This window comes from Macaca thibetana, chromosome 3, assembly GCF_024542745.1.
Source record: "Macaca thibetana thibetana isolate TM-01 chromosome 3, ASM2454274v1, whole genome shotgun sequence".
Lineage (NCBI taxonomy): Eukaryota > Metazoa > Chordata > Mammalia > Primates > Cercopithecidae > Macaca > Macaca thibetana.
Window position 1 is genome coordinate 143,536,001 of NC_065580.1, and position 21,794 is coordinate 143,557,794.

The 21,794-nt window shown below is 53.5% G+C and overlaps 3 protein-coding genes across 5 annotated transcripts in view; 2 read left to right on the forward strand and 1 right to left on the reverse strand.

Annotated features, from left to right (window-relative positions):
• The window catches only part of USP42 (ubiquitin specific peptidase 42), a 59,494-nt gene extending 54,127 nt beyond the window's left edge, over window positions 1-5,367 (forward strand). The window contains exons 16-18 of one of the 2 annotated variants that reach the window (XM_050783941.1): window positions 427-728; window positions 3,279-3,322; window positions 4,362-5,367. In XM_050783941.1, coding sequence (XP_050639898.1) covers window positions 427-728; window positions 3,279-3,286 — 310 coding nt within the window. In that variant the 3' untranslated portion in view covers window positions 3,287-3,322; window positions 4,362-5,367. Of the gene's footprint in view, window positions 1-426; window positions 2,315-3,278; window positions 3,323-4,361 lie in introns of those variants that run through there. The other variant, XM_050783940.1, reaches the window with a different exon arrangement.
• RAC1 (Rac family small GTPase 1) overlaps window positions 1-21,794 on the forward strand; it is a 396,460-nt gene that overhangs the window by 126,213 nt on the left and 248,453 nt on the right. The gene's annotated exons all lie outside the window — the stretch shown is intronic.
• Window positions 5,582-21,794, reverse strand: part of CYTH3 (cytohesin 3) — a 114,646-nt gene continuing 98,433 nt past the window's right edge. The window contains exons 6-14 of one of the 2 annotated variants that reach the window (XM_050784137.1): window positions 17,980-18,060; window positions 15,156-15,268; window positions 14,788-14,936; window positions 14,491-14,602; window positions 9,530-9,606; window positions 9,344-9,415; window positions 9,075-9,229; window positions 8,749-8,843; window positions 5,582-7,176 (exon numbers count right to left, since the gene is read on the reverse strand). In XM_050784137.1, the coding sequence (XP_050640094.1) occupies window positions 8,771-8,843; window positions 9,075-9,229; window positions 9,344-9,415; window positions 9,530-9,606; window positions 14,491-14,602; window positions 14,788-14,936; window positions 15,156-15,268; window positions 17,980-18,060 (832 nt within the window). In that variant the 3' untranslated portion in view covers window positions 5,582-7,176; window positions 8,749-8,770. Of the gene's footprint in view, window positions 8,844-9,074; window positions 9,230-9,343; window positions 9,416-9,529; window positions 9,607-14,490; window positions 14,603-14,787; window positions 14,937-15,155; window positions 15,269-17,979; window positions 18,061-21,794 lie in introns of both variants that reach the window. The other variant, XM_050784136.1, reaches the window with a different exon arrangement.

The following is a 21,794-nucleotide window of genomic DNA, read 5'->3' on the forward strand; positions in this document are numbered from 1 at the left end:
AGTGTTTGTCCAACAACTTTAGTTCCTGAGAAAGCTGAAGCAGAGGTGGGGCTGTTCAGCAATGGAGCTGAAGTTGGTGAATTTATGACCCTGGGCTGAAACAGTCATTATACTGAAGGCAGACTTGTTAAATTTTTGAGACAGGGTCTGGCTCTGTTGCCCAGGCTGGAGTGCAGTGTTGCAGTCGTAGCTCACTGCAGCTTTGTCAACCTCCTGGGCTCAAGTGATCCTCCCGCCTCAGCCTCCCGGGTAGCTGGGACTACAGGTGTGCGCCACCATGCCTGGCCGACGTTGTTAATTAGATAAGAATTGTGCCTGTTTGCGCGGTGAATGTTCTCAGTGAACGGGTGTAAAGGCCAGGCTCCAGGGTCTGCTGCTGGTGGTGTTGCGTTTTAGGGGTTTGAACTCTGGCTTTTGCTTCTGCAGGCATCAGCAGGACTCAGACCTCTCAGCAGCGTGCTCTGACGCTGACCTCCACAGACACAAAAAAAAGAAGAAGAAAAAGAAGAGACATTCAAGAAAATCAGAGGACTTTGTTAAAGATTCAGAACTGCACTTACCCAGGGCCGCCAGCTTGGAGACTGTTGCCCAGTTCCGGAGAGCCCAGGGCGGCTTTCCTCTGCCCGGTGGCCCGCCTCTGGAAGGCGTCGGACCTTTCCGTGAGAAAACGAAACACTTACGGATGGAAAGCAGGGATGACAGGTGTCATCTCTTTGAGTATGGCCAGGGTAAGAGGAGATACTTGGAATTAAGAAGATAGAAACTATTTCTTAATACATTTTCTTTGCAAAGGGCGAGTAATACATAGAAAACCTCAGGTGGCATCAGAGGCTGCAGTTACTCAGATCACCCTGCCAGACAGGGTCCGGCCTCAGTGCTCGTCCCTGCAGTGCGGTGCTGTTGTCCAGTTTGGCTCCTTAGCACCAAACCTTTAGCGTTTATTGAAGGCCTAAGTGACACAGGACTGAGGGCAGCACCACCTGTGTGTCACCAAAGCCCTGGAACGTATGGCTCTGGGCGTCTTGAGTGTTTGCCTCACAAAGGACCAGAAATCTTGGTTTTATTTTATTTTATTTTATTTTATTTATTTATTTTTTGAGACAGAGTCTCGCTCTGTCGCCCAGGCTGGAGTGCAGTGGCGCAATCTCAGCTCACTGCAAGCTCCGCCTCCCGGGTTTACACCATTCTCCTGCCTCAGCCTCCCGAGTAGCTGGAAGTATAGGCGCCCGCCACCTCGCCCAGCTAAATTTTGTGTTTTTAGTAGAGACAGAGTTTCACTCTGTTGAACAGGATGGTCTCGAGAACTCTTGGTTTTAAAGCATTTTTGATAGAAATACTTTTGCAGTATATACATTACTCTCCTGAATCCTTAAACCTGTAGCATTCTGAGTGTGCCCTGACGCTCGGTACCGATTTGCTTGCTTGGGTCGTTAGAAGCACGGGCATCGGCCTCTGCCTGACGCCTTAGAGACGGTGTGGCGGGCCACGGACTGTCACTGCCAGGGGTCCTAGATTCTCTTCTGCCCTGTGGGGCTGTGTCTCTGTCATGTGGCCACGCGCTGTACTCTGACTGCACTTGAGGCAGCCTCCCCACTTCCTCTCTGGTTGGTGTCCAGTGACTGCTGGTCCTGGAGAGGAGCTGTGAGGCTGTTAGAAGTGGATGTCACTCGAGTCAGTGGACCTAGAGCAGAGGTTGGCAAACTGCAGCCCTGCGGCCAGCTTCCGCCGGTCACCTGGCTTTGTATGAACTTGGAGTGAAGAATGGTTTTAACCTTTTTAAGTGGTTGGAAATAATCCCAAAGAACAACAATGCGTTTTACATGAGAATGATGTGAAGTTCAGACTGCAGTGTCTGTGGCTTGATTGGGGTACAGCCAGGCACGTTCGCACGCTGTCCGGTGGCTTCGCTGTCACTGCCTGACAGAGGCGAGTGGCTGCAGCAGGGCAGGGACTGTGTGGCTTGCAAAGCGGAGAATGTTATTTGTCCCTTCACAGAGAAGGTCATCCCTACCTGAACGCCAGTTGTTTGCATTCATGTATGAAGCGCATGCCCTCCTCCCAGGGACTTTTGACGAATCATCAGGGCTGCCCTGAGGCCTTTGCTTCTTGGCTGTGTCGTGGGTTAGGTGGAGCTGTGTGTTCTGGGGAAGGCCTGTCCCTGCCAGCAGCCCAGAGCCAGTGTGCATTGTTGATTGAGGGGCAGACGGTCCTTAGAGTGTGTGACAGAGAGTCGGGGCTGCGGGGTGAGCCCCATGGGGCACACTTGCCTGTGGAGTGCTGGGGAAATAGCCGGAGCCCAGGACAGGTACCAGCACTGTCGGCGAGGGCAGGGGGCCAGCGAGGACGGGGAGCCGGCGGGCCTTTGCTGTCTGTGTTGTAGACATTCTGGACGTTTCAGAATTGGTTTTGCCTTCCCATTTCAGCGAATCGGGGAAGGGGATTCGTGAGGGCTGCTTGGTACCCGAGGATGCGGTGAATGGGCTCATTCTGCGTGTGGTACGGGCTCCGAGGATCGTGGGCTCCCAGCCAGGGCTGCTGGGAGACAGTGATAGCCCCCAAGGCAGCTGGTCCAGCAGGAGGGAGGTTGAACGTGAACTTGTTTGCGTCCTGTCTCGGGTGCCATGGTCAGGCGTGTGTGTGTGTGTGTGTGTGTGTGTGTGTGTGTGGTGGCCTGCGTTTCCGTGCCTGTCCTTGGGTGCTGTGGTCAGGCGTGTGTGTGGTGGCCTGCGTTTCCGTGCCCGTCCTTGGGTGCTGTGGTCAGGCGTGTGTGTGGTGGCCTGCGTTTCTGTGCCCATCCCACTGCACTGATGACAGGGTTTGCAGCTGGCGCTTCTGCTGCGAGCACAGACTGAGGAGCCTTTCTTGTCCTCCCGAGAAGGCCGGTGCCCGGCCTCGCCTCACCCAGCATCCTGTGGTCCTGCAGGCCCCCCTCTGCCCTGGACTTCGTCTCCTTGCCTTTCTCTTTCAGACTCTTCCTCTGGCTCTGTTCCGCCCAGTTCAGTTCTTGGGCCTGAGATCTGTTGTCCTAACCCCAGGGTGTGCGTGGGTTGGATGGAGCCCTCAGTCTCAGTCATCACGTAAACCCTTTGATGTCAGTAAAACCCTGGGAGCAGCAGCTGAGCGCTGGGACATCCCTGCTCACCTCGCGGGGAAGTGGCCTCAGCCACTCACAGGGAACCGCAGTGACTGACCATAGCCACTTAATGCACACGCAGAGCAGAGGCACTGGCGGTTTTGCAACCATCATTAAAATCTCTTTCCTGACCTTTGCTTTCTAGGTGATTGAAAACTCAGCCTCAAAACAAAAAATTCACTAGTTATGGTAAGCTGTTTTCCTGTTTCTTCATTGTTTGTGGTGGCGCTGAGGGGACTCAGGCAGAGGAGTTATTCTGTGGTTCTGCCTGTGGGCTGGGCCCATAGGAATGGGCAGAGCCATGGAGAGGCCCCGGCAGGTTCCCAGCCAGCCCAGACCCAGGCCACGTGCTTGGGGACAGACCTAGACCCTCCACCTCGTCACCTTTGCATTACTGGCTGGGAAGACCCGCATCCCTCACGCAGGTGGAGTTGCCCTGTTCCCTTGCCCCTCACTGGGAAAAGCCAACCTGGCTCACAGCAGCCGAGCCCAGAGGCCTTTGATAAACATCTGGGAAGGGAGAGGCCCGGTGCCCAGCACAGGCACCTCAGGAGAGCGGAGCCTTGCTCCCTCCCCGTCCCATCCTGGCCCCTGTGCTGCTGTTTGCGCCCCGAGGTCGCACTGAGCTGGAGCCGGCACCCACCCAGCACCCACTGTACAAAACCGTGGGAAGGTGGCCGAGTAGCAGATCAAGACCTCAGAGCTGCAGGGCTGTGTTGGGTCAATTCTCACAGGGGTCCTGGGAGAGTCACTGGTTTTATACCTGACCCCTGTGGACGTAAAGGGGACAGCGAATCATTTTTCCCTTGAAAGGAAACTTTGTCCAAATGTGTCTGTCACATGTAGTCAGCAAGAGGAATTTAAAATGAATTTCCAAGTGAAGAGTCTGTGGATTAACTGGCCGTTAATTAACAGGCTTTATCAATGTGTCCTCAAGGGAGAGGCCCAACCCTAAGGAAGGAGCTAAACTTCCCAAGTGAGGGGCTGTGAGGACGGAGGTGGAGGAGGCAGCTGGGGGCTGGCGGCGGCGGGGCCCAGCAGATGGCGCCTCCCTGGCTGAGCCGCTCGCACCGCCGGTTCCCTCACTTCCACCCAGGAAGGCAGAGTGACCTCCTCAGGGAAGAGCTTCCCCAGCCTTCTGGAGCAGTTGGCAGGGCGTCTGGAATAAGCCCTAGACACCGCCGCCGCCTGCCTCCAACTCACTAACCCGGCGCCTCTTGTCTTTCAGATTCAACGCGTTCAACAGAAGCCATCCCCAGCCCAGCTTAAATTATAAAGATAGAAAATAACTCTGTTCCAATCTGCGTGGTGCTTCTTTAGTAAATACTGTACAGATTTTACCATGGAGAACTTTTTTTTTAGTTTTTACCTTTTCTTAATTACCCTTATTCCAAATGGACGAACACTTTCTACCACTGCTGACCATTGTAAAATACCGTGTATATAAATCCCATTGAAATAATGCCCTGGAATAGAACATCTCAAATGCTGCTTAATTACAGACTCAGGTCGATTACTTGTATTTCATGTAATGTTCCTCCAAGTTAGACATCTGGTGCAAGACCAACCGGGAGACCATGGAATTGTCAAAAGTACAAACTGACAGTGTGTATATTTAATTTAAAGACTTATTTAAAAACTCACAAGCTCTCACCTAGACTTTGGAGAGCAGTCTGTTTTCTGTAATGTCTGATACTAGAAACTAATTTGCTTATTTTAGTTGTATTCAAGATTTGAAGATGTATTTTATAGACAAGTTCTGTTTTTGAACTTTGTGGAACTGTTCCAATCAATTTCCCAGTTATGATGAGTATTTACATTATGAATGTATAACCCAGACATGATTTGTAAAGCCGACAGTATGTTTCTATTACACAACACTTTTTGATACAGCGTCTCTTGTCTTCACTGATACTGGAGTCTCCGTTGTCTGCTTGGTCCCTTCGAGTTTCTAGTTACAGACACAATCATACTGTGATTTTATTTTTAATATGGATATGCTATCAAACTGTGATACACTTATAATTCACTGGTCCTGCATCAGGAGATGGAGTGGGGAAAACTGTATTTAATACAGTTTGTATCTGAATAATCTGTATGGTTTATACAGTTTGTGTTGTTCAGAGATGTTTAAAGTTTGATCTTTGTTTTTTTAAAGATTAAAAAAGCACTTGCCCCACTGTAAATATACAGCATGTAAAATTTCTATAGTATATAAATGGCAGCAAATCACACACTTGGCGTCTTTTTACTGCTGTTTTCCCCATTTGCTTCCAGACTCCTTCCTGTCATCTGAATTCACTTTCTTAAAACCTTCAAGTGCTCCTGCTGAAGTCAGTACCTTCGGCCAGGCCATCCCACCTGGGACGGGCAAAGGAAAACTGGAGGGGTGTTTGCTGGACCCAACAATATCTGTTGGAAAGAACCAAGTCTCAGACAGGCTTGTTGTAACAATACATGTGATTTTTATTTAGTGAACACAGTATTTGCAAGAGCACTGACAGCCATCCACCCTCCAATCTTACTGTTCACTTTACAACCAAATATCGAGAGAGGGAGGCTGTTTCTTCATGCGAGCCATGGCAGTATATACATTGAATAACAAACACTCCAGAAATCAATAGATGTACATTATTTACATTACTATTACTGTATTTTCCGCAAATAGAAATATTTTCTAAGAAAAAAAAAAAGTCAATTTGTGGTTTCTGGTCTACCACAGACCTAACTTCTCGGCAAAGCACATCTATGTAGATAGCTGCATTTGTAACTTTAAAAGTAGGCATTGCTTTCTATGAAGCACTAAGTGCTGCTCCATCTATAAACAGCTCCTAGTTTCACTCAGTTTGGTACCACATTAAACTGCCCCAAAATGTTCTGTGACCCCAAAGACACTGCTGCTTATCTGGGTCCAGGGCCAGTCCAATTAAACTCAAATGTGAACCAGGGCCCAGCAAGACAGGCTGGAAGGGCTGTGGCAGCCGCCGCCTCCCCACCGGGCTCCCGTCGCTGCCTCCTGGCCTCTGTCTCTGGAAGAAAGTGTCTTTGGCCAGAGTTGGGACTAACAATTCGAGCCCTGTGCTCAGACATCGGGGCGGGGAGGAGGAGGATCGTGATTGTGACAGGGCCTGCCCAGGGTGAGGGACAAAAACAGATGTCCTGCTTCAGGGCCGTCCTGGTGGCGGCTGGCCCTGTGTAGTCATGACCCAGAGAGTTTTCTGGACCAGGCCTGCCTCAAGGCTCAGCAGGCATGATGGCTGCACGGCCTTTATGCTAATACTGTCATTACACAGCCTGGAGCTAGGCGATTTCCTGTAACACTCTGACCACAAAGTACCTGGAGTCTAACTCAGCACCACAGCCTCTGCGCGGCTCCCGGGTGCCCACCACCCGGTGAAGCTCATTCCCAGACGACAGCAGCAGAGGAGCTTGATCTGGAGACTCCTTCCTGCCGCGGCTCCCGACACCCAAAACAGAAAGCTCCGCATCCCCAGGTCACACCTGGGTTGGTCAGAAGGAAACGGCTCGTCTGAGCATGACATGCTGACAAAGCTGGCTGTGGCCAGTCCTGGGTGCGGGGCCAGCCTGAGGGGTGGGCACCGCCGGGGCCGGCCGTCAGTGTGTGGTCTGGGGGGGGGGGGGGGGTCCAGGCAGCGTTTATTTTCATGGAAGACTGGAGGCCAGAATTGCATATCTACAAGCCAGGTTTCAAGAACGCTGACTTGCCTTTCTCAGAACTAAAATTTCCAATTTGAGGTATCAGTAACAAAGCCTAAGAGCTTGGGAATGAAAGTCTGATGCAGGACGGGGGCTTCTGGCCTCGGACCCCTCTGCAGTCTAGTGCGACTTAAAGCTACATCAAGGTCAGCCGCAGGGAGGCGGAGGGCCCGCAGCCGCTCGGCCTCCACTTCAAGGCAACTCAAAGGAACAGTCTCCGCTGCTGAGAAGGAAGCCTAGGTGCACAGTCTGAGGTTTGGTCTCTGGACTGGGCATTTTGCGCAGAAGTACAGATGCCCTCCAGAGGGTGCAGATTCAAGGTGTGCCTGTGCAGGTGGGGCGGGAAGAGGAAGTCCGTGGAGGAAACGCCAGCCACCAGCCCAACAGCCCCGTGTGCAACAGGGTCCTGGGGATGCAAATCTCCCGACAGAGCAGCGCCTGCCACCGGCCTGCGTCGGCCCAAGCACGCAATGCCCCCGTCCAGCCCTGTGCCCTCTCTGGAGGTGGGGCCCAGATCCACCCTTGCTTGAGTGAAGCACCGGGCACCTGCTATCCTTACATCCACAGCAACCTGACGACCTCCCAGGCGGGCGTGGAGCTTCGCCAGTTCCACCACCGGTGTCTATCTGGGGTTCTCAGCTCCCCAGACACCCTACGTGCCGGGCCTCTGCACCCCAGGGCCTGTTCTTCCCTCCTCGTAGGGAGGGCACCTGTCTCAGGACATGGCACGCTACCTGGGGTGAGGCTGTTTCTAGTTACTTCTGTGTCTATTCATTAAGAAATCTGGTCAAATTAGAAGGTCTGTAAAATAAGCATTCATTTTGCCACAGGTTTTAAATAGCGACAAGTATGGTCAAAAGCTGGTCCACATGGACTCCGCTGGCCTGTATGAAACGCTGCCGTGCGTGTGTCTGAACAAAACATGAGCAGTTTCACGTGATTCAGCATATGGACCATCTGTGGCCAGGGAAAAGCTGTTTCCTAGGAGTTAGCAGTTACAGGCTAAACACCCCAAACCATTAACTGTTATCACTTTAACGATTCGCTTAAAGTACCTGTGGGGCCAAAGAGCCTGGGTTGAAGGGAGGCCACATGGGAGTCACCCTGGAGCCCCCAAGTGCCATGGCCATCCCTCCCCGAGCCCGTCCAGAGCCCACCTGCTGCCCCCGGGGCTTGCCTGACAGCCTGACAGGGCAGGGCTGCACGTGGCCCCCCGTGCCAGTGTCCCCCAGCCCTCCCCTTGGGTGCTGCGTCTAGATGGATATTTTTTCAGTGCACAGTATATACTTGTGTCCAGGAGTTAACTTTATAGCTGCCATTCTAAAAATACTACTGTTAGAAAGTATCTTTTGTTATAATTTCAGAATATAAAAAGGCATATAAAAGCTATAATCCTATATATCTGAGAAAAAATTCTGAATAAAAAACTGGTAGCTTTTCCTTTCCTGTTTTGCTATAAAACAGTGGCTTTCTAGAATGGTTAACACTGCCCCGAGTGAATGCGTTTGGCATGGTACGAGTGAGGCTCCCATCTGTGGAATCCGTCCGGTGTCTGCTGTGGAGAGAGCGGAAGCTGCTGTCCTGGCTTCTCCCCCCAGGGCCGCCGGGGACGGTCGCAGGAAGGAAATACTTCTGGACACGCGCAGCCGACCACGACCCCAGCCACGGCACAAGGCCTCGAGGATCAGTCTGGGCCACAGTACGCTCTGAAGCAGCAGCTTGCACTGCAGGGCGACCACCTCCCAGGACCCCAGCCACGGCATGCGGCCTCGGGGATGCCATCTGGGCCACGGTACACTCTGGAGAAGCAGCTTGCACCGCTGGGCGACCGCCTCCCTGCCACGCCTTCCGCGGAGGGGCGGCCCGCGGTGTCTTTCTGCTGGGGTTGGGTCTTTTACCTGGGTCTTGTAGCCAGGAAAGCTATTTTTTATTGGCAATCCTTCGTTTCCTCGTTGCCAACATGTCATAGAAAGGATCCCTGCTGATACTGGCTCTGGTGAAAGAAGGAAAACATGCAGGTTAGGTCGTGGGTGACACACAGACCTTCCCTTCCCCACCAGCCCCAGAGGCTCCTGGGACAGGACCGCAGGCTCAGATCTGAGCATCGGGTTTCTGGAGGCAGAGGGTCCGCTCTTACACACGGAAGCATCCACGTTCCAGACATCCTCCGCCCTCCAACCAGCATGAGAAGACAGGCCTGGCCCCGCCCCCGAACCCCGCTCACTTGATGGATTTCATCCACTCCTCCTTCTCCTCCGGGCTGGGGGCTGAGATCCGGTACACCACGTGGTTCCCCTCTACCACGCGGCCGTCCGCCTCCGTCTTACAGGCCTTGATGACCTGCCCTTTGTGGCTGGGATTGTAGAGCTCAAAACAGTTCTGGTGGAGAAAGAGAGGGGAGGCCGTCACAGGGGCTGGGGGCCAGGTTCCCTGCAGGCAGTGAGGATGGCTCCCAGGTGGCTGGCAGGAGAGAAGGTTCAGGAGGGAGCTTACGGGTTTCCGGGGGTCCTCCACCTCCCTGATGCTGAGGTTTTCCAACGGGATGATTCCCCTGGGCTCCTTATCCTACAAGAGAGAAGTACACGGGCGCTCACTGTGCGCCACCAGCCTGGGGGTCCCTCGGCCCCAGGGCAGCTCCGTGACTGCCGGGAGGCGACCAGGAGGCCCAACCTTACTTACTGTTGTGTATTCAAAGTAATAGAGGCAGTTATCAGTCAGGATGAACCACCTGCGCTTCCAGGTCTTCACGCGTCCTCCTAGAAGCAGAAGGGCCCCGTGAGTGTGTGCTCCGTGCACAGGGAGCCCGCGGGTCCAAGAGGGGGCCCTGGACCTGCACAGACCACTGCGTTTTCAGAAAGGCTGCCAGGCGCCAGGCTCGGGTTTAGGTGCCCTTCGGCGTTCCCACCGCGGGGCCCCGCATGCACCCACCCCGCCCACACCGGTGCCCCTCCACGGCACCGAGGGGCCCCCTGATGACACGACCGCACTCCAATTCGCTTCCTGGGAGTTAGTGGGATGGATGGCGTCATTTCTCCACATGAGATGGCAGCGTGATGAAGTCAGGACGGCTCGCCGGGCTCTGTCCAGGGCCTGACCCACCATGTCAGGTGGCTGTCACGTTACAGAGGCCCTTGGGCAGCCCTGGGATCCCCCAAACTCAATCACCCCTGGGCCCAGGGAATCGTGAGACTGAATTAATTCTGTAACAAGATCTGGAGCGCACGCGCGTACCCCTATCTGTACCTGCCCTCCTCTCACTAAGGGAAGGACATCTCTGATCCTTAAACACTGAGCAGACACAAACTGACTTCAGCTGCTAGCCTTGCCTGTGTTTGTTTTTTAAATAATTCAAAGAAACGCACGCGCGGGGCAATGAACTCAGTGCTCCCTGGGGTACTAGGCCGCTCTGCCCCACGCCTCCCCAGCGCCGCGCAGCTCACCCGGCTTTCTCTGTGACAGGCTGGCAGGGGAGCGGCCTCCCTGTGTGGGGGCCAGCACAGGCGCTGAGGCCTGGCGGCAAGATGCTGTGAGAAGGGCTCTGCGGATCACCCGAAAGGTTTCCCTTTCGGGGCCTGGTGTGCAGAGACCCTGGGTGAGGAGGAACCAGCTGCAGGTGGCAGGAAGCCTGGCTCAGCCGTACTGGCGGCCGGAAGGGGTCTCCGCAGCCCCTCTGGGATCCTCCGGCCCCTGCCTCACTCAGCACTGCCATCCTCCATTGATGCCTAAGGCAGCCTGCAATGTGGTTGCCACCGCCAGCCTGGGACAGAAGCCCAGTCTCCAGCTGTTCCTCGCCTCCCCACAGGCCCCAGTCTCATCAGTGTCCCACCAGCCCACCTGTTAAATCTAGACCCTGGTCTGGGCAAATCTGCCCCCCAAGCTTCCTGCTGCATCTCCCCAGCCCTCAAACCCTGCCCCCAACATCTCTCCTGAGCCCTGGCGGGGCTTCCACTCCCTGATCCCTGCAAGCTGCTCCGTCTGGAACCCACTGCCCCAACTGTGTGGGGCCGCCTCACTGGTCCCCTGAACACCCAGCCAGGCCCCAGCAAGGCCCAAAGCCCTTGTTGCCCTCGTGTCCCTGTCACCACGGGCTCCATGCTCCATGCAAGCCCTCGGCCTTCACCTTCCCCACCTCCGTTGCAGCATACCAGGGAGGCCTAAGTCCACAGGGGAGGGCAGAAGACCCTGGGGGCAACCCTGCCTTGTCCCTCAGTCCTCCAGTGAGCAGGGAGAGGCATTTTATGTCCCCGAGACCCTGGGGACAGGGGGACAGTGCTGATTCCTTCCAGGCACTTGCTCCAGCTCGAGCTGCTGTGGCAGAATCAGCTGACAGCAACTCCACTACCCTGACATCGGTCGCTGTCACAGTCGCCTCTGCTTCCCTCCAGAGACTCCAGAGCAGGCCCTGCTCCAGCTGCACAGGTGCCAGCTGCCAGCCCCCAAACAGCAGCCAGAGGCATCTTTTCAAAAGCGTGTGGCGATCGTGTCCCTCCCGGCCTGACGCCCCTGCAAAGGGTCCCACTGCACTTGGCTTTAGACCCAACTCCTTGGGCGGCTGCAGGGGCCGCCCTTCCTGGCTCCCCAGCTGTGGCCTTTCTCCCTGCCCAGCTATCTGAGTCTCCAGTTCTTGGGGAGCTCATCCAGGAGCCCCCAGGTTGTGTGCTTCTGTCCAGCACCTGCTCTGTTCCTCCATGCTCCCGGCATGGTTGACAGCGATGGGCCTGTATGTTCCACTAGCCTGTCCACCTGGCCCCCGCCTGGGAGGGGCCCGCCTGGGAGGGGCCCGCCTGGGAGGGGTCCGCCTGGGACGGGTCCGCCTGGGAGGGGTCCGCCTGGGAGGGGTCCGCCTGGGACGGGTCCGCCTGGGAGGGGTCTGCCTGGGAGGGGTCCGCCTGGGACGGGTCCGCCTGGGAGGGGTCTGCCTGGGAGGGGTCTGCCAGGCGGCCTCTCAGCTCCACCCTCAGGTCCCCTGCTCACACCCCCCATGGACAGCCCCATCCCTGTCCAGTCCTCAGGGCCAGGGGATGGTTGCAGACCAGGACTGCAGGCCCAGGGCAGTGGGTGGTGAGCTTGGTCTCAGAGCCCAGCAGGCTCTGCTCGTGCTTGCTTCTGGCCACGCCACACAGCATTCTCGCCTGCAGACAAGAGCCTGGTTTCTGGAACCTGCAGACGGGAGCCACTTTCTCTCTGCAAGTTTCTATTTTCATTGCCGTGAGCAGGCAGGTGCGCACACGGATCCACACGCACAAACACAGCACGTGCACACACTTTCTGCATGATAGCTTGGATTGGACCACCTCCTGTTTTTTTTGTGTGTGTGTGTGGTAATTGATTCAAGACTCAAAGTCTTAAGTTACCAACAATCATAAGCCACGCCTGTGTACACAGCAGGGTTCCTACGCTCTGGCAAAGCATCCTGGCCTTTTTAAGACCACCTGCTCTAAAAGCCAATCTACAGTAAAAATACAGCCAAGTCAGGTCGCGCTCCCCGCTCAGCGCACGCCTGGAAGCATTCTAGATCCTGCACCCGTCTCGTCTGCCTCCAGCCAGGGCCCTGGCTCGCCAGCCTTTGGTCTCGAACTGTGCTTCTGAGAACACAGTAGGCACACAGGGTGCCTGGGTGGGAGAGGGCAAGGAAGCCAGCACCCTAGAGTGGCAGCCGCTCACCGGGCCGCCCACCACACTGAGGCCATGCCAGCTGCACCAGCCCCTCCAGGGCCCCCGCGCTTGGCACCCGGCACCCAGCCAGCTCTTGGTTCCCGTGAGCACTGTGTGCACTCATTTTGTGGCCTGTTTATCTGCCCAACCAGAAAACAGGTTAGATAACACGAGCTCTGCTGTGCCTTCATTTCATTCACGCATTTACATCTCCAGAGCCGACCCTTCCCTGGTGGCACAGGCCACATTAACTGCCAGGCAGGCTGACGGCGTCACTGTCCCTCGAGGGGACACTGGGGGGCAATGCAGGAACCAGAAGGGAGGCATCTAATCAAACGAACGTCCCACTTATCCCGTCCCCAGAGCGCCTGCTGCTGTTTCCGGTTACATCCCCCCCGCCCTCACTCTAGAACCCTCACACGAAGTGATCTGATCTGGTCTCTCAGGCACCCAAGCCCAAGACCATGGTGCGAGGTTTTCAGGCAAATACCTAGAACTCCCCTAAACCTCGGCAGAGCCAGAAAAAAGTCAAAGAGCAATGGCCAAGTCGAAGACCCTAATGGGAAAGGCAGACCTGTGGGACTCACATCCCTTCCACCAGCTGAGGAAGCCTGTGCCTGTCACACAGTGTCTCATCCTTCCTCGATAATTGTTATTTTATTTATTTATTTATTTATTTTGAGACAAGGTCTCCCTCTGTCGCCCAGGCAGGAGTGCAGTGGCACAGTCATGGCTCACTGGAGCCTCAACCTCCCGGGCTCAGGCGATCCTCCTGCCTCAGCCTCCCTAGTAGCTGGGACTACGGGCACACACCATCGTGCCAGGCCAATTTTTATTTTTTTGTAAAAACGGGGTTTCACTATATTGTCCAGGCTGGTCTCAAGCTCCTGGCCTAAGCAATCCTCCCGCCTCAGCCTCCCAAAGCAGTAGGATTACACACATGAGCCACTGCACCCGACTGATAAATTTTTTTTTAAATCACCAGGACACTCCACTCCAGGTCTTATGTGCTGCCCGGTGGCCGCCTGCTCTCAGAAGGGCTTGCGTGAGCCCAGCCATGGCATCTGGAAGGCTTCACTGTGGGCACACGGCAACCATCCCCGCCCCACAGGCAAAACACCCCTCCGCATCTCTAAAACCGCACGCGAGTGCCCTAAATCGCTCCAGGGGCCTTTACAGAGCTCCCGAAATCCCTCCATGAGCTGCTGGGTTAGTATGGGGTGGAGGGTGATGCCGCAGGGACAGGGCTGGCTGGCTGCTTCTCTACTGCTGCAGACCCCTGGAGACACGGGGTGGGGGCAAGCCGGCTCCCACACGGCATCCCCGAGTGCTCCAGGTCCCGGCCTCTCTCAGCCCCGCCCCTGGGGTGGGTGGAGCGTTCTCCGCACCGTGCACGGCGCGGCCCGCAAGTCCACAGATGGGTCGGATGAATGGCAGCCACACAGCGGAGCTCACACAGACCAACGTGGGGAGACCGAGAGGAATGAGCCGCTGGGGGGCGGGAAGCCACTGGGTACCTACCTCCTAAAGCAGGACAAGCAGGGACAGCCCGTCACAGAACAGAAAGGTGGGAGCCACAGGCAGAAGGAAAACAACAAGAAGGCACATTTAAACCACGCGTCAGAAATCACAGCCACACCAAACCGAGAGAGAGGCACACAGGTTCTGTGGATAACGCGCTCGCTTCTCGTGCAGGACGCTGCCCTGGCTGGCTCTGGATGCTAACTCAGCAGTGCTTTGGGACGGGCCGTGCAGCCCGGGCGTTCCTCTCTGCCGCGGACATGGCTCTGACGCCCCGGCTCAGAGGAGCAGCCGTGGGCCGTGCGGCTACCGAGAGCGGGTTCTGGCTTAACTGCGTTTCTTTTTAACGTCTCTGCCTGTGGCGGGGGCGTTCCTACATTCCCATGACGAGCTTAGGAGGAACCCGAGGGGCTGCTGCCGTGGGCCGAGGGGTCACGCCCGGGTCCCGTGGGCAGGCGGCTCACCCAGCTTCAGGAGCCAGCCCTCGCGGTCGGGGTTGAAGAAGGTGTGCGTCAGGTCGTTCCCGTCGTCCTCCGGGATCTTAAATGGCTCGTTCTTAATGCTCTCATACAAATTCTGCAGGGAGGAAAGAGCAGCAGCCAGTTCAGATTCACACAGAGGCCAGCGGCCGCCGCGCGGAAAGCGCAGCAGGACCAGGGCGGCAAGGAGACTCGGGAGGCGCGTCTGGAGTCCCAGGCGCTGCGGCCGCTCCCAGCGAAGAGATCCTGCAGACGGCAGCGGCCGCGGGCTGGGGAGCTCACCCTCAGCAGCTCCTCAGGGAGGTCCCCGCCCTCGTTGATGCCGCGGTTCATGGCGATGAACCGTTCTGCCGTGGGCTTGTCACGCACGTTGTGGTTGTGCAGGCTGGTGTTGAGCATGATGATGGCGAATGACAGCACGTAGCACGTGTCTGCAACGAGTCCGGGGTGCTGGGCTCAGCCAGAACCTCCAGTGGACAGTGGGACCCCGCGTGCTGGGGGCCCGCCTGCAAGAGGTGCCCGGCCCACAGGTCGTCCTCGCTCAGGGAAGGCAGGTCCCCAGGAACACACGCTGGGCTTTGCTGGGACCGCCCCCTCCAGAGCTGGAGGCTGTGCCTGGCGAGGGGCCAGGCTGTGAGCGCTACACTGACCTGTGGACTGGAAGACCCCGGGGTTGCACAGGCAGTAGCGAGAAGCAAAAGCCTCCATCATGCGATCAATCTTCTGCGCCTCCCCCGGCAGCCTGAAGCTCCATAAGAACTGCCTGTGGAGACAGCAAAGCCGTGGGCAGCCGCATCAGAATCCACACCGCCTCAAGGCCAAGGGCGGCTTCTGCCCCGCTCAGGAAGGACGCTTTCCTCCCGGGCTGGGGTACAGCTCTGGCAGGGGCTTGGGGGTGCAGAGACAGAAAGGAGAAAACCCAGGACAGTCTCCTTCCGTTCCATAAGTCGAGACACACTTACTGATGGCTCATCTTTTTGTAACTACAACCGATTCAGCAGCGAGGCCAGTTGTCTCTGCCTAAAAAGTAAATATCCGCCGGGCGCGGTGGCTCAAGCCTGTAATCCCAGCACTTTGGGAGGCCGAGGCGGGCGGATCACGAGGTCAGGAGATCGAGACCATCTGGCTAACACGGTGAAACCCCGTCTCTACTAAAAAATACAAAAAACTAGCCGGGCGAGGTGGCGGGCGCCTGTAGTCCCAGCTACTCGGGAGGCTGAGGCAGGAGAATGGCCTAAACCCGGGAGGCGGAGCTTGCAGTGAGCTGAGATCCGGCCACTGCACTCCAGCCCGGGTGACAGAGCGAGACTCCGTCTCAAAAAGAGAAAAAAAAAAAAGTAAATATCCAGGATCCCAGCACTTCTCTGTCCCCATTGCCACCATCTCCTGCTGCTGCCAGGTGATCACCAGAGCCCTGCATGTCCCAAGCTGCCACCGGCCAGTCCTCACAGCATCAACAAGACCACGTCCTCCTCTCAGAACTCCCACACATAAGGCAGAGCCATAGTCCACAGGACGGTGTCCAAAGCCCCACCTACAGCACTGGGCACTGCGGCCAGAAGCTGCTGCTGCCTTGCTGGGGAGACACACACCTGCCTCAGAGACCAGGCCCAGCAGACACTCCCACCCTCAGGCATCCCCTCTGGCTGAGGTCTCCCTGGCTGACCTCCCTGTAATTGCAACCCCCAGCCCAGTCCCCCCACCCACCTCCTACTGCTTCCCTTCCTTGCTTTCCTCGGCTGGCTGCGGCTACGTGGCACTGTCCCTGCTACCTGTCTGCCTTATCCACTGTCTGGTCGCCCAGGTGTGAGCCCCGGGGGCAGAGGCTGCAGTCCCCAAGGCCAGCTGTGGTCTCCCGCACCAGCTATTCAGGAATGTCTGATGCTGCCGTGGATTTAGCAGAGGACCAAGTTAGACCTCAAGGCTCCAATTAAGTCTCTGGGCTTTTAAAAATACTGATCCCACCAGCCATCGGGGGAGGATGCAGCCTGGCCCCCCCGGGGCTCCTCTTCCTCTGCATGTCCCTCACACAGGGCAGCTCCCCAAGGTCCTTCCTCTGCTCTCTCCTCCTGGGATTCCAGCCATGTCTGGCCCCACTCTCTACCAGGCCCCATCTTCTCCGCCACCTGCACCAGCAGCCTTCAGACTCAACACGATCGCCCCTCCTCCACTCTCACCCCCTCCACCCCTCACTCCCCGTCTGTCCCACGTTCACCAGCAAAGCATGCACCTGCTCACCAGCCCATTACCATGGCCTCCCTGCCCACCCCACGGCAGTAAAGAGTCTCGAGTCAGCCCGCACACCTCTGCCCCACACAGGCTTGCCGTGTCCTTCAGGACAAAAGCTAACATTCTCAGGGCAGCTCCTCAGGCCACAGGACCTACCTACATTCCCCCTCACCCTGTGCCTTCATCAGGCCCTCTACTGGGCTATGCCAGGCTCCCACTGCTGTGGGAATTAATAGGAGCCTCTCTGGCTGTGGCCAGAGACTGATGGACTGAAAGAAATGGAGTCACAGCAGCAAGGGCCATGCCAGATGCCCCTCCCAGACTCGCCAGGCCTGTACCCTTCTCTGGATGTACAGCCTCCAGAAACGGAATCTGATAAGCCTGAACTGCGGCTGCAGGATTCTCAGATGTTGCTAACTCTCAGCACACTGTTCAGCTCCAGGCTGTGCTGCGAGCACATCAGCAGGGTCCCACAGAAATGCTGCCAATGCTGCAGTCTGCGCCTGAGGTAAGGCCATGAGGAAACAGGCCACGTAAACGAGAACAAGGTATGAAGCAGAAGGTCTGAGAACATGACGAGATGTGGCCTGATTTTCTCAGCCCAAGGGCCAGCTGAGGCAGCTCCCACCAGAGGCCCTGCCTCCTCTCCCCCGGATGCTGCTGAGTACTGGCTCAGGGTCAAGGCCCAGAACAGATGAAGGCCCAGAAGAGAACAGCCAGGGCACCAAGGAAGGAGGCGAGACAATTTCCTGCTTGCAGAGCAGGAGGAAGAAAACGTGCAGGAAGGGCAGCTCGAGGGGCATCCAGGGAGTGTGTCCCGGACACCAAAATGGCGAGAAGACTACATCCTCTCTGGCACACTCAGGTATTCATGTGTTTGGTGCTTTAGGTCAAATCTGGAAGGAAGTAACCCCATGTAGCACCAATGTCACGCCATACAGAGCTTGGGAAGAAGGCACTCGAACTACTGCCACACAGCATTAAAAACAGAAGGAAACGGAATGGAAGGAGCACCAGCGGCCACAGTGAGGCCACATGGCCCTTATCTTAAGCATGTGCCCCAGTTCCTATCTAGGGCTGCTCGATGTCACACGGCATTAGCTGGATCATTCGGAACAGGAGCCAGCATCTGTGAGACTCGCGTGACACCAAGTTACCTAGAGTCAATTCACAGCCACTGCTGCCCAGGAAGCGGTCCTCTGGCCTTCCCCATCCACTCTACACCCGGCAAATGATCATACTTACCTTAAGGCTTGTACAAGGTTGAGATCAGCAAACTCATGGAGTTCAACAAAAGCTTGAAGAACTTTAATATTAAATTCATCCCTGGGAAAAAAATAAGCAAGCTTCAAACCTAATGTACATTATCCCAATTATTTTAAAAGATATGGCTTATGAATAATGTGGCTATGAACATTCAAGCACAAGTTTTTGCATGGCCATACTTTTTTAAAACATTTGTATTTTTTGCTGAGGCAGGGCTCGCTATATTACCCAGGCTGGTCTGGAACTCCTGGGCTCAAGCAGTCCTCCCACACCTCCCTCGGCCTCCCAAAACACTGGGATTATAGGCATGAGCCACCACACCCGGCCACATTTTTATTTCTATTGAGTAAATACCTAAGAGTGAAATTACTGGGTTCCATGTTAAAGTTTATGTTTTACATTTTGAGGAACTGCCAGACTGATTTCCAAAGCATCATTTTATATACTTTTTATTTTTTTTTAAGCCAGAATTTCACTCTTGCTGCCCAGACTGGAGTGCATTGGCACAATCTCGGCTCACCAAAATCTCTGCCTCCTGGATTCCAAGCAACTCTCCTGCCTCAGCCTCCTGAGTAGCTGGGATTACAGGTATGTGCCACCACACCCAGCTAACTTTTGTATTTTTAGTAGAGACAGGGTTTCTCCACGTTGGTCAGGCTGGTCTTGAACTCCTGACCTCAGGTGATCCACCCACCTCAGCCTCCCAAAGTGCTGGGATTACAGGTGTGAGCCACCGCACTAGGCCGCATGATTTTATATCTTATCAGCAATAAGGGTTTCATTCCCTGCAGCCTTGCTGGCATTTGTTACATTTCTTTTTCATTACGGCCAGCCTAATGGGTGTGAAATGGTATCTCACTGTGGTTTCAATCTGTATCTCCTTGACGATCAATTGAGCATTTTTTCCTGTGCTTATTTGCCACTTGTATATCTTCTTTGCAGAAATGTCTATTCAGATCCTTTGCCATTTGATAACTGAGTAATTTTTGTTATTTTTGCTCTTATTTGGAAGAGTTATTTATGTAATCTAGATATAAGTCCTCAGCAGATTATAAGGACTGATTATCAGCCCTGAGGACTTATATCTAGATTATATAAAGACAAATATATGAAGATATTCGCAAGTCATACTGATTTATTTGTATTTTTTGTAGAGCCAGGGCTCACTATGTTTCCCAGGATGGCCTGTGGATTGTCTTTTTACTTTTTTTTTTTCCCTAAGACTAGTCAAGTGAAGCAGTGGGAGTGGGCAAGGAACCAAGGAATCTATAACTGGTGATTAGCTGTAAACACCACCATGCCTGGCCAGCCTTCACTTTCTCGATGTCTTCTGAAGCACAATATTCTGATGAAGTAGAGTCTACCTACCTTTTTCTTTTGTTATTTGTGCTTCTGGTGTCACATGTAAGAAACCATAGCTTAATTTGAGATCACAGAGATTTGCCCCATGTTTTCTTCTAAGTGTTTTATCAGTTTTACTTCTTACATTTAGGTCTTTGATCCATTGTAATTTTTGTATCAGTAGGGTGTCCAATGTCATTCTTTTGCATGTGCATTTCCAGTTATCCCAGTACCATTTGTTGAAAAAGCTATTCTTTCACCTACTGAAACTGTCTTGGTACCTGGCTGAAAACTTATTTGACACTAATGTAAGGGTTTACTTCTGGATTTTCAACGCTATTCCATCATTTATATATGTGTATCCTTATGCCAGTTTTATGTTGTCTTGATTATACACTTCAGTCTTTTTTTTTTTTTTTTGAGACAGAGTCTCACTCTGTCACCCAAGCTGGAGTGCAACAACATGATTTTGACTCACTGCAACCTCTGCCTCCTGGGTTCAAGTGATTCTCCTGCCTCAGCCTCCCGAGTGGCTGGGATTACAGGCACCTGCCATCATGCCTGGCTAATTTTTGTATTTTTCTAGAGATGAGGTTTCACCATGTTGGCCAGGCTGGTCTTGAACTCCTGACCTCAGGTGATCTGCCCGCCTCAGGCTCCCAAAGTGCTGGGATTATAGGCGTGAGCCACCGTGCCTGGCCACTTTATTTTGTAATCAGGAAATAAATGTGAGTTCTGCAACTTTGTTCTTTTTTAATACTGCTGTGGTTATTTTGGGTCCCTTGAATTTTCCATAGTAATTTTAGGAGTGCAACTTCTGCAAAGAAGTCAGCTGGGATTTCAATAAGAAGTACAATAAATCTGTAAATCAATGTTGGAATATTGGCATCTTAGCAATAGTAAGCCCTCCAATCCATGAACATGGATGCTTTTCCATTTAGGTCTTCTCATTCTTTTTCAACAATGTTTTGTGGTTTTTAGAGTAAAAATGTTGCTTTTTTGTGAAATTTATCCTAAGTATCTTATTCCTTCTAATGCTATTATAAATGGAGCTGTTTTGAGTTTACTCATTGCTATTGTATAGCAATATAATTGAGTTTTTTTGTTGTTGTTTGTTTGTTTTTTTGGCCAGAGTCTCACTTTGTCGGCCAGGCCAGAGCACAGTGGTGCAATCTCGGCTTACTGCAAGCTCCGCCTCCCAGGTTCACGTCATTCTCCTGCTTCAACCTCCAGAGTAGCTGGGACTCTAAGCGCCCGCCACCATGCCTGACTAACTTTTTTGTGTTTTTAGTAGAGACGAAGTTTCACCATGTTAGCCAGGATGGTCTCAATTTCCTGACCTTGTGATCCGCCTGCCTCAGCCTCCCAAAGTGCTGGGATTACAGGCGTGAGCCACCACGCCTGGCCAATTGAGTTTTGTATATTAATTGTATATCATGCAACCTTACTGAATGTATTACTTCTAATAGTTTTTAATGATTACTTAAGATTTTCTATATACATGATTGCATCATCTGAAAATAGAATTTAATTTCTTCCTTTCCAATTTGGATGTCTTTATTTTCTTGTCTAACCACCCTGGCAAGACGTGCCAGCACTGGGCTGAACAGCACTGCTAAGAGTAGACATCCTTGTCTTGTTCTTGATCTTAGGGAGAAAGCAGTCACTCTTTCACCGTTAAGTGGTGGGATTTTTTATAGGAATCCTCCATCATGTTGAACAAGTTCCCTGTCTGTCTTAGCTTTTTAAGTGTTTTTATTGTGAAGGAGTTTTGAGTTCTGTCAAATGCTCTTCCTATATTGTTGAGAAGATCATGTGGGTTTTGTCCTTTATTTGAATGATATGGTATATTACTTTATTGACTTATATGTTGAACTAACCTTGCATTCATGGGGTAAGTCCCCTTGGTACAGAATCCTTTCTACATGTTGCTGACTATATATTACAGTCATAAGGATATGGTCTGCCATTTTCTAGCAGTGTCTTTGGTTGGGTATCAGGTAGTGTTGGCCTGAGAGAATGAGTTTTCCACTTTCCACTTTCAATCAAGTATTTTTTTTAAAAAAAGCTAAAAACCGAAACCTCCCAACTTTAGGAACTATTGGGCTTTTGTTTAAAAATACTTTCTTCTGGTCTTTGACAAAAGTCTGTTTTGGCATACTCAGGGCATGTGCTGCCTCAGCATTCCTGCCCTAACCTCTGCTAAGCCAGTAGCGGTCAGAAAGTAAATCTGACCTGCTGCTTTCCATTAAAAAAATTCACCTTCCACCTTTATTCATTCTGCAAGTAACATGAGACAGAAAACCACTGAGAAACCTGGCGTATTTCTGGGTAAAAGAGAAGACGATTAAGATGCTTTCCAACCTAAGGAGAAAGGGGCAGCCGCACTGTCAGTTCTGTCATGGTTCCCTGAAAAACAGGATTCCAGAGGAGTCCCAGGATCCCAGAATACT